Source organism: Epinephelus moara, chromosome 23, assembly GCF_006386435.1.
Source record: "Epinephelus moara isolate mb chromosome 23, YSFRI_EMoa_1.0, whole genome shotgun sequence".
NCBI classification, from domain to species: domain Eukaryota; kingdom Metazoa; phylum Chordata; class Actinopteri; order Perciformes; family Serranidae; genus Epinephelus; species Epinephelus moara.
The window spans coordinates 31,135,606-31,148,084 of NC_065528.1; the positions used below are offsets into that span (position 1 = coordinate 31,135,606).

At 36.6% G+C, this 12,479-nt stretch overlaps 1 protein-coding gene across 4 annotated transcripts in view; it reads left to right on the top strand.

Moving 5' to 3' along the window:
* ptpro (protein tyrosine phosphatase receptor type O) overlaps window positions 1-12,479 on the top strand; it is a 201,047-nt gene that overhangs the window by 154,617 nt on the left and 33,951 nt on the right. For all 4 annotated transcript variants that reach the window (XM_050036269.1, XM_050036266.1, XM_050036267.1 and 1 more), the window contains 8 exons: window positions 351-503; window positions 2,835-3,362; window positions 3,473-3,634; window positions 4,902-5,098; window positions 8,307-8,427; window positions 8,658-8,851; window positions 9,877-9,988; window positions 11,148-11,311. In XM_050036269.1, the coding sequence (XP_049892226.1) occupies window positions 395-503; window positions 2,835-3,362; window positions 3,473-3,634; window positions 4,902-5,098; window positions 8,307-8,427; window positions 8,658-8,851; window positions 9,877-9,988; window positions 11,148-11,311 (1,587 nt within the window). In that variant the 5' untranslated portion in view covers window positions 351-394. The remainder of the gene's footprint in view (window positions 1-350; window positions 504-2,834; window positions 3,363-3,472; window positions 3,635-4,901; window positions 5,099-8,306; window positions 8,428-8,657; window positions 8,852-9,876; window positions 9,989-11,147; window positions 11,312-12,479) is intronic.

The following is a 12,479-nucleotide window of genomic DNA, read 5'->3' on the forward strand; positions in this document are numbered from 1 at the left end:
GAAGGCATATATAACCTAATAATGATAGTGATGCAAATAAACAAATTGTGATGCAGGCTGCAAAATCTGATGCAGAGGGGGAGGGAATATCACCTACTTGGCGGAGGTCTACACTCTCTGAGTGCTTTTCTAGTTTGTACATGCTTTTACTTAAGTAATATTTTGAACGTTGTATTTTCACTTCTTCTGGATTGTTTTACTGTGTTTGTGCTTTTCTTAGTCTTTAAAGTTTTCAGCTAAATGTCCGCATCATCCAGAATTTAAAATGATATATATTTGTGTTTGTGTGTGTGTGTGTGTGTGTGTGTGTGTTTGTGTGTGTGTGTGTGTGTGTGTGTGTGTGTTTGTAGATTTCTACAAAGGGAAGACGGTGTTCAAACACTGGTTACCAGGCATGTGTTACCGTAACATCACCTTCCAGCTGATCTCCGAGGCCACAGTGTACCAGACTGCTCTGGTGACACAGAGTGACATTACACACACACCTGTGCACCACAGGACAGGTGAGACGCAACACAGTGACGTCACACACACTCCTGTGAGTTATTCAGTCTGATGTTGAGTCAGTGTGACATCCAAGTTAAGGTGCACAAAAGGGTTTGATTTACTCATAAAATTACTTTTACTTAGTTTTCTGGTGTTATTCTTTAATATTTGTGACATCATTTCGTCGTATCGTAGCACAAAGAGCAAAAATTCCTTCTAAGAGTCAACTGTTTTTGCAGTGGAAGGAAAAAATACTTTGAATTTTACAAGTTTGAATTAGTCTTGGTGCTTTTCTGTAGATCTCACCTGAGGTTATTAATATTACAGTGACAGGAAGTCACTCATATCACTGTAACAGCAACATTTTATGGGTTTATTTTGTAGTTATGAAGGGTGTGTGGCAGTGTTTAAGATGTTAAGAGAAATGCTTCTTTGTCTGCTAATCTTCAGAAAAGTTCTTCATATAATTGTGCAATATACTATTGTAATGTGAAACTTTGTGTCGGTACATAAAACATAAATCTCAAAATATTTACCTTTAATATTCCATTGAATTACCCATTAATTGTTTTATAATTAAATATTTTTTATTAAATTTTTAAGGGTACAAATTTAAAAACTCTTAAAATTGGCTAAATCACATGAAAGGCATCCCTTAAGTCATACCTTGAAATTATCTTAATTTTTCACTTACCTATTTTGAAGTGTTTTAACCTCTTAAAAAACACCTTAAACTGGTTAGACAGTACATTAAAAACTTAATAAATCATAATCCATTGATTTGTTCAATTATTACAACCCAAATCTGTGGTGAAGCCATTAATTTTTTTAAAGGGATTTGTTGTCTTCATTTTTGAATTAAAGGACAAATTAAAGACTTCTTTGTCTTTGTCTCTTCATCTTCAATACAGCAACACACAAAATCCTGAGATCTTTCTAGTATTTATCCTGGAAAAAGAGAGTCATTTTTAGCAAGGATTACTGGAAAAACTGTGACCTTAATTCCTAGTATTCAGCTGTAGTACAGTTCTAGTACAGTAAAGCGTCGATATGGCTGGTACTTAAAAAACATGGAGGTTTAACACTCGCTGGTGTTGAAAGGAGTTTTTCTGTTGAACACTTAAGGTTATTGCTAATTAAATTCAGTCCTCTCATTAGAGGATTATTATAGAAGCAGCAGCAGATTAATGAGACAATAAATACAGTCTGACTCATACGGAGTCGCCTCCTGCTGCGTCTCTGCATTATTGATACGATATAAACAGCTGCATCAGTCATTACTGTCATCACGTCTCCTCACATCCACTAATGAGGGAAACAACTCTCACGTCAATGACCACAGTCTATTTACTGACAGAGCTCAATATAGATATTAGAATATTTATACTGTGTTAAAGGGTAACTTTGGTATTTTTCAACCTGAATTCTGTTTCCGCTTTTTTTTTGTGTCTAAGACACTTTTTGTGAGTTTTATTTTGTTTCTGTTGACTTTAAATTAAGTGTGTTTAATGATGATAAAATTACTGTTTATTTAAATGGAGTCTGGTGGGTTTTGTGTTCGCAATTTTTGGGCTGACACAAAAACATTGGGAAAATGGTGTACAGGTTGAAAAATAGCGATGTTATCCTTTAAGGTTTAGCCACAGAAATTAATCGAATAAATACATTAAGGGATTTTTATTGGGCTTTGTATATAGATGAAGGTTGCTTTACATATTTTGAAATACCCTTAAAATATACAATATGAACATTGCCAGTAGGACTTAAATTGGACTCAAAGTTTTGTGCAGCATGAAAGTGTCCCAGAAATTTCACCTTATGTGAAACATGAGAGTCCTTTTAAAGTATAATTGACGACTTTCATCTGATTTTGTCAATTTTTACTTTAATACATTAATTTATCAAAATATTTCTTCCTTAATTTCCATTAAAATCCCTTAATTATTACATAGGTATTGAGAAGTATATTAATTGGATTTTTAAGGTATAAATGATGATTTTCATGTGATTTGTTCAAATTTTTACATCTTAAAAACCATGTTATATTGATTTATCCATTTATTTTGTTCTTTAATGTCCTTTAAAAACCCCTTAATTATTACATAGGTATTGAAAAGTAAATACATGGAATTTTCTAAGGTATAAATGATGATTTTCCTGTTATTTGTTCAAATTTTTACATCTTAAAAACCTGAACCTAATGACAGTAATTAAATCTAGTTTCATATCTTTGGGATGTTTGGATTAATGAAATAAAAACCAGTACAACCACTGGTTTGTTTCTTTAAATTTCTGCTGTTGTCTCATCTGTCCCTCTCTTCTGTTGTCTCACACTGTCTCCGTCTCAGTGCCCTACCCGCCCCTCAACATTTCCCATAAGATCGTCCACCTGAGCCAGAGGGAGCTGCCAGGTGGAGCCCCTGACACGCTCCCTCCTGAGGGGAGCGAGGAGAGCCGGCGAGCCTCCCGTCGAGCCAGGGACGTCCTTCTGATGGAGGAGCAGGAGGAGGAAGAGGAGGAGGTGCACACTGAGGAGGAGAACACTGAGGAGGAGGAGGTGGTGGGAGCTGTCACTCGGGCTCCCTTCAGCCCAACACACAACACGACAGGCACCAACGCTGTGAACCAGACGACAGAGACTCAGAGCTACTGGCTGGACCCGACTGATGCAGCTCCTTCAGATCGGGAGGAGGAGTTCGTTAACGCTGTGGTGTCAGAGTATGAAGACTCCAATGAGCCCGGCTCAGCTATGGGTCTCCCCGCTGAGGCCGCCATCCTGCCCACCAAACTGCCCCCCATCCTGCTGGAGCTGCGCTGGCTGCCGCCCAGACCCCCGACCAGCTACGATGGCTTCAACATCTACATCTACAGAGACGGTACACTGGGGGGACGTCAAGGACACGAGGAACTTTACAATCATAATAATGATAATGGAACTGTTTGTAATATACAGCTAGACAGCTCACCTGTCCTCTTCTGTTCTCAGGTAACTCCACGGAAACGGCCACCGTGGATGAAAACACTCACGAGTTCTTCACCGAGTTAACGGAGCCAGGAACGTACCGAGTCCAGGTCACCACTCTCAGCTCGTCTGGAGACTGTGAGGCCAGAGAGAGCGCCGCCGACACCGGCTTCACCTTCTACCTCAGTACGTACACAACACAACCACATCCCTCAATGTGTTACGTTAAAGTGCCATTAATTAATTCATCAATACTGTCATCAGTAAGGTGTTTTTAATGGGTTTTAAAGTGAGTTATTTAAGAATAAATTAAAGGTCTGTAATGTATTATGGCACTTTTATGTTTTAAGGGCTTTTGAAGGGGTAAAAAAAAACAAGATTAACGAAAAAATATGATTGAATGATTGAAAACGACTTAATCAATGAATACATTACATAAATATAATATATTTATATATTATATTTATATTTATTTATATTTATATATGTATAATAATACATAAATTATATTTATGTTTAAGGTTTTTAATGGATTAAGCACTTGGTGAATTTAAGGTGGATTTTAAGATGTTAAAAGAATGAAAGTCATCCTGACTCAAAAATATTTTAATGTATAAATTAAGCGATGTTTTAATGGTTTTTGCTGTAGACCCAAATAAAGCTTTTGATAATAAATAAATAAATAAATAATAATACTGTCATAATTAAGGTGTTTTTAATGGGCTTTAAAGTGAGTTATTTAAGAATAAGTTAAAGGTCTGTTAATGTTTATGTTTTAAGGGCTTTTTAAGGGGTAAAAATTTAAGATTAACCATGATATGATGGAATGATTGAAAACTACTTAATTCATGTACATATTACATTATATTTATATTCCAGGTTTTTAATGGATTTAGTTCATGGTGAATTTAAGGTAAATTTTAAGAGGTCAAAAGAATGACAGCCATCACTTAATTTTCCCCTGAATTAAAAAATGTTTTAATGTATAAATTAAGGGATGTTTTAATGTTTTTTGCTGTGGACCCTCTTGTGAGTCTGAAATAAAGTTTTTAATAATACATAAATACTAAAAAATAATTATATTTGTTGAATTTGAATTTTTTTTTAACCTTAAAAAACCCTTATAACGTGCAAGAAATCCATTAGAAATACCTTAATATTTTATATTACAATCTGGTAATTAATCCCATTAAAAATTAACTGCATTACATCACAGAAAAAATAAAGATATTTAAAGGAAGAAATTAAGGGATTTAGTTTAAAATGTGAATCTAAACTGTTATTCAACACATCATATTTACAAAAGTAATTTCATGAAGAAACTTTTAATTTGTGTTAAGAATAAATCCCTGACTCTGAGCTCAGAAACAGTCTTTGTGGCTTTTTAGCACCATAATAAACCAGTACTGCCTTGTTGATAACACCATAATAAACCAGTACTTGTGTGTTCCAGGTCCTGGTGGTGAGCTGCTGGAGGAGCTCCGCGAGCGTCCTCAGGCCGTCAGTGTCAGACTGCTGGACTCCAGCACCGCCGCCGTCTCCTGGGCTCCGTCCTCTGAGAACCACAACGGCAGCCTGGTGTCAGTGGTTTCCACCACCTGCCTCAGACCGAGTCTCAGCCAGAGGATGGAGAACACGTACTGCAGCGAGGTAACAGGCAGCACTGAGAAATGTATTTAATATGTTTTATAAAAGGAAATGCCAAAGACCAGCTAACAGTGGGGCAGCAGGCGCTCAGTCTGTGGGGACTTGGCTTGGGAACCAGAGGGTCACTGCCACTGGTGGAAAAAGTGCAAAACTCTAGGATCAGTGTTGGTCAATGTTTGAGCTGAGCTACTAGTTACTCTCCATCAAAATAAAGTTTCACTACACTAAGGTAATCCCCAGATGAATATAGCAGCTAATCTACGAGAAAATGGCAAAAGTAACATGTGACTTACAAAGCTACTTTATTTTTTTACTTTATGTCAAATCAGCGTTATCTCAGTGATAAGAAAATACTGTCAGCCAAAAAAATAGGCAGGCAAAAAATGTTAAGATAGAGTCAGATGTCCCTGAAGTTTTTTTATTTTTTATTTTTCCTTTCTTTGGTTGCTAAGGTCTTTTGTGCAATAGTCGGGGGATTCCTTAAGTATAAGACCAAGACAAGGAGGAAATAAGAGAACATTTTTAGGAAACCCTCAGGTTGTTTTGTGCAACTAATCTTATTTTGAGGAAACTTTAACTAGGACTTTAAGTAAACTCTTAACTTAAGGTGTTTTGGGTGCAGATACTCAACAGCTGTACTTAAGTATAGTACTTTAGTAAATGTACTTTCTTACTTACTTACCACTGGTTCTCGCCTCAAGACCCTGTACCGATTAAGTACTGAGTGTGGACTAGCAGCTGGAGAGGTGCCAGTCCATCTCCTGGGCTCTGCCAAAGTGCCCTTGAGCAAGATACGAAATTCATGTTCATGGCAGACCTTGTGTTACCCCCTTGTTGCATGTGTGTGCTGTGTGTAGGGAGTAATTATGAAAAGACTTAATAAAACTACTTATTGCCTGAAACGTTGTTTAGATTGGCAATAAAATGATTCAGAGGCTAATTAATGGATGGATTAATAATTTTTTTAAGGTATTTTACTTTTAAAATTTAAAGTATCTGCACACTTTTAAGGGATTTTAATGGGTTAACAACACGTAAAAAAATAAATAAATAAAAATAACAAGAGAGACATCTCTTAATTTATACCTTTTAAAAAGACCTTAACTTTTCAATATATATGGAAATTCAGGGGGGAAAAATGTATATATTATGTAATTATATATATTTAGATAAATAATATACATTTATAAATAATAATACTATAATAATAATTTATAAAGCAAATAAAAATCTTAATCTTAGACAAAAAAAACATACATTATTGTTAATAAATAATGATAAATAATTTTTAAGTGTTATTTTTTTATTTAACCTTTATTTAACCAGGTTTGTCCCACTGAGATCAAAGATCTCTTTTACAAGAGAGACCTGGCCAAGTGTGTAATGTTGAAAGTATTCTACTAAAGAAATTTAGGCTTAATAAATTATTATTTTTGCCTTCTCTCGGTAAGTAAAATGTGCTTTGGTTACATGTTAAATACGTCCAAACTGAAGGTTTTATTATCTTAATATCATGTTTATTTAATCGATCTATAAACTGGCATTTTTCTCAGGACACAGAGATCTGCACTCTCAGCAGTGTTTAACCCTTATACTTGATTTAATATCTATAAACACACGATCCTGCGTCTTTATTTAACATCTCTGTGATGCAGAAAACAACCAGCTGAGGGTTGTCGAGCTGTTGTTGTTGTTGTTGTTGTTGTTGACTCAGTTTTGAATGAATGAATCTGAGATGAAGTTTGGAAACATTCAGACATTGAAGTGTGAACCGTCTCGGCTTATGTTCGACTTGGAGGTGTGAAAACACGAACGAGGTGTGAAACTGTCCGGCTGTTTCCAGCAGACTCTGTGTGTGTCGATAACAGAACAGGTGTGACCTCAACTATCAGTGTTTCGTTAATATTTCACAGTTTATTTATTAAAAAACAACCAAGATTTGAGCTTTTAATGAAAATGTATTGTTCCAGTTTGTCTCTAAGAATCTACCAAAAAAGATCCAGCACACTGTTATGGCCACAGTAATATTGACATGTGAGTCTTTATTTAGAAAGTTGTAATATATCTAATAGCTGAAGTTTGTACTGAGTCACTGTGTTTTGTTATTCTGTTTTTCCTTTCTGTTGATCTAAAAGGCTACAGGCTTTTTGCATGTGGCTTGGTTTGTTTGTATATGTAATACTTTTTAAGATGAAAATCAAATATAGTTTAATATATAAAAGCCATTACAGTATTATAAGAAATAAGTTTTCAAGAGCAAAATATAATATTACTGTTTACTCCAACACAGTATTTAACTAAACATTTTTTATTTGTTGTATTATATTTAAAGTTTTGCTTTATAAAGTCAGAACTATGTTTCCCAGTTTTCTTGTAAATTACATCTTTAACTTTATTCATGATGTCACTTTTGTTCCTTGTAATATACAACTTACTTGTCCAATTTTGTGGCTTTTAATGAAAATAATAAAAAAAATTCTACGTCATTTTCTATTATTTTTTAACTTCATCTTTGAGAAATCAAGACTTTTTTGTACAGTTAAAATTTTATTTTTTTTTATTTTTCTTGTCAAAAATGTTTACTTTAAAACACTATAAGTGAATTCTTGACTTTTGAAATGAAATCAATTAAATTTGTTTTCACAATATTACTTTTTTGTAAATCCCAACTTTTTCTCATGATTTTAACTTTATTCATGTTACCACTTTTTGAAATACACAACTTGATTCTCCAATTTTGTGGCTTTTAATGAATAATATACTTTTTTTCATGTTAATTTTCTGTTATATTTAAACTTTTTCTTGAGATATTAGGACTTTCTTGAACATTTTATTTTATTATTTTCTTGTCAATTATAACTTTACTTTCAAAACTTTGTGAGTAAATACTTGACTTTTGGAATTATTTAATTAATAAGCTTTATGTAAAGTTTTTTTTTGTAAATAACAATTTCACTTCCCTTTTGAAATATTTCGATTTTGTCTTTAAATGTTGATGCAAACTTTTTTTCTTGCAAAATAACAGCTTTTTATTTTTTTATAAAAACAACATTGTCCTGCGTAAATTGCAACTTTTTCCTCCAAATGTTTTTTCCTAATATTGCATTCATTTTTCAAAATTACGACTTTATTCTTAAAAATATTTCAGCTGCATTCTGTTGTTGTATCAGCAGGTTGAACTTTTTCTTTTGTTTATATGCTGTTTTTACAGGAAAACACCACGAGTGACATCATCACTAACCTGACGCCTGGGGCTCAGTACAGAGTGGTGGTCTATCACACCAACGGACCCCTGATGAGTCCTCCGTCTGAACCCGTCATCATCGATATAGGTGAGCAACACCTCACCTGTGTTAAAGAAACGTATCACATCTAATCTGCTGTGTTATTTATAGTTTGTATTGCTGCTGTCCAGCTGTGTTTTATAATAAGCTGCTACAGAAGATCTAATTAACAAGTTTTCCTTTTGTTACTGTTGGTAATGACACGTCACCTGCGCGTGTGTGTGTGTGTGTGTGTGTGTTTGTGTATGTGTGTGTCTGTGTGTGTGTGTGTGTGTCAGAGCCCACAGGTGTGCTGGAGCTGGCTGTTTACCCTCTGAGTCCGACGGCAGTGATCCTAAGCTGGCAGCGTCCGTACCACGTCGCCTTCAGGAAGTACGTCCTGCAGACCTTCTTCTTCAACCCCGTCACGCTGGCATCAGAGTGGACCACCTACTACGAGATCGCCGCCACCGCCTCCGTCATCGCCTCCGTGGTAACAAACACACACACACACACACACACACACACACACACACACACACACACGCACACACAAACACACACTCCAGTGACGTGTACATCAGTGTTCAGGTTCATTTAGAAGCATCTATTACTTTATCTCTAAGTGTCCTCGTAGTTTCTGTCTTTACTAGTATTCTCGTGGTAGAGTTGTCATGATGCAGGAATTTCTAACTTTAAGTATGTTGAAAACATCAAAAGATACCAAAAGGTCAAAGACCAACTTCACTGACACCATGAAACACTTTTCTGACCATGAAGCTGGATTTATACTCGTGCGTCAGCTCTACGCAGAGCATACGCTGTAGCCTACACCATTAACGTTACACCATACACTAGTCGGCAATGGAGATTTCTGTGAAGTTGAGTTGATTCAAAACACACATTAAACACACATTAAACATGGCTTAATAGAGACAATTTCAAACACAAGTACACAAATCAGCTTCACTATAACTCGCAGCATTCACAGACAAACACTTGTCTTTATCTGGACACATTTTCCCCACAAATACAACATGCTAACGTTATTAGCGCCAGCCTATGGCATTTTACATTGTATAAATCAAGCCTATGGCATTTTACATTGTATAAATTAGCCTAGCAGCTAGCAGACTTTTCCTCTTCTCATACTGAAGCCAGGATAAATCACACACAAGACTTAAAATGCTATTTTTGTGGATAAATCACACACAAGACTTAAAATGCTATTTTTGTGGAGGCTTTATTGTCTTCACAATTTATTTTATCTGTGAAATTAAAGTAAATAAAAGCTTTGTTTCCACTGAGGGAAATGGTTTCAGCTTACAGAGACAGACAGGAGGTCTGCATCACTGCAACATCTAGTTGCAGCGACGCCCCCCCCCCCCCCCCCCCCATAAGATGCCTGATTCATTATCAGTTTTTCTTGTGTGTTNTCTAGTTGCAGCGCCCCCCCCCCCCCCCCCCCCCCCCCATAAGATGCCTGATTCATTATCAGTTTTTCTTGTGTGTTTTCAGAGAGTGACGGATCTGCTGCCGGCCTGGTATTATAATTTCCGTGTTTCCATGGTGACGTGGGGCGACCCGCCGCTCAGCTGCTGCGACAGCTCAACTGTCAGCTTCGTAACAGGTACAAAAATACAAACTGTCATTATACCGAGAGCTGTTTCTGCTCCGTGTGTCGAGATAGTTTCACAGTGCAGAGGGGAATTAAAGTCCTATTTATATGAATCTCTGACAACATGTCATCGAGCCTTACTGTTAGCAGTTAAACCATGATGCAGCTTCAGCAGGTCAAATAACCACGTGTACACCACAGAGTAGCTGGTGTGTGGAGACAAGTGAAGTCAAATGTCAAAATATGAATTACCTTTCAAATTAAAAGATCCAAATACTGGATGAGTTTAATTATTTGTTGGTAGTCAGCATGAATACATATATGTAATATATACTGTCTCATAATACATTCAGTATAATGAATATTTCATTATAGTGAAACTCATCTCTACCTGCAGATATTTCACAATAAAAGTAGACTGTGAAAGAGAGGGTTTGTGTCCTTTGAGACACTCGAAGGCTCTTATTGTGACACAGTTGTGCAGGAACTGTTGAGTTTCATTCACAGTAGGACAAGGAGAGATATCTTTGTCTTTTTAACCTGTTGTTGCTGCTGAGTCAGTTTGACATCCTGGATATATCCTTCAAACACAGACTGTAGACCCCTCTGACTGCTTCTCTCTGGAATCACTGTTTTCATTCGTCCAAAAATATGATGATATGCGACAGCTTGTCGGACCATCAAAAGGGGCGGGGCTTAGGGAAGTGTTTCCCAAAGCTTAAGACGGCGTACTCAAATGTTTTGTTTTGTCCTCAACCCAAAGATATTCAGTTTGCTGTCAAAGAGGAGAAAAGAAACCAGAAAAAATTCACATTGAAGAAGCTGGAATCAGATAATATCGACATTTTTTTTTCTTAAAACATTACTCAAACCAACTTATTGATTATCAGATTAGATAGCCATTAATTAATAGTCGGCAGTTGTTGTTCTCTTTTTTTTTTTAAGTGACAGTGCATGGTGTTGATCAATATCACTGTAAATGTGTTAGTGTAAATTAAAATGTAAATTTATCCATTAAAACAAATATGATAGAATTTAGGATTTAACCTGTGAATCAGATTTAACTTTATAAAGTTAACGTTAAAGCACAAAACAAAGAAAAAACATAATCACTGGTGAATTACAAATGTTACTTTACTAAAACATCAGCATACTTTTTGTTTGATCTCAGCTCCGGAGGCTCCTCACATCTCCTCGGTGGATTACTCTCATGGCGTCCTGTATGTTCGCTGGACGTACGGCGAGCTCTTCATCGACCTCTCACATTCCAGGATGCTTCACTGGCAGGTGGTCGCCGTTGGCAAGAAAGGACCAGAGAGGAGCTACTCCATCGACGTGAGTCCTTCAGTCATTCATCAACTTATCTTATGTTTTTCAGGATGGTGATGAAGCTGGAGTTCTTCCTAGTGTCCTCCACAGATTTCTCTACCTGTTCCTAAACAATACTCTTTTTTTATACCAATTTTATAAAATCCATCTTAACAAAAATATAATTACATTTAAACACAGTCCAAATACCACAATGTGGTTTGAGTTTCAACTCTTCAGTTTCATGTCTCAGCAGCACTTCTGCAATTTTCCACTCAAAGCAGTTTCTCAACTAAAACCAAACCACAACCTGCAGTCATTCGTTATCTAACGTTACACCAATCACAGTTTGAGTCACAGCAACTTTTACCATCACGTGAACCTCAGTGAAAACCATTCAGAAGCTGGCTGAATTTCTATTTTTGCTAAACGTTAGCCGCTAAACAGCGCCGTCCTCCGTAGGCTCAGAGGTGCTGTGACGCAACATGGAGAGTTTGTCTGAGACAGTGGAGTTGAATGCTGAGAGGAAGAAGGCTCAGGTCTGTTCTACTTCTTGCAGTTGAACACGTGGCAACTTTTTGCTCTTAAAGTTATTTCATGTATGCTCAATTTTTTGATTTAATTCACTGATAATGAGGAAAAATAAGGAGTACTGCACTGGATTGAGGCTCTGTAGTCAGTTGTAGAGGAAAATCCGATGCTCTTCAAGGATGGGTGCAAAGAGTCGCTTAAAGATAAAAAACAGCTGTTGAGCTCACTCAGTGTAAAAGTCCACAGTACAGACACGCAGTCCAAAAATGCATCTGAGGCTCTCTGACTGTAGTTAAAAATCCTTTATGAATACATGGATAAACCTTCTGTTAGGTTTTGGTTTCTGGCTGGACCCCAAAGCAGAGACGGATGCAGGTGTGTGGAAACAAAAGAGTTTATTGACGAAGGATGAAACAAAATTGCAGGCAATGGAGGCAGGGTGCTGACTGGCTCGGAGGCTGTCCACCAGTAAACACCACAGAAGCAGCACTAAGAAAGAGTACACTTGGCTTTACTGACACAGATGGAATTATCTGGCAGTGGAGTGAAGACCAGGTATATGTAGGCAAGTTGATGAGCTGAGTGGAGACAGGTGTGCCTTGTCAGCTGCAGTGCGAAGAGCCAGTGTCTCATTTCTGTGTGATGGCCCCCTAATTCGGACTGA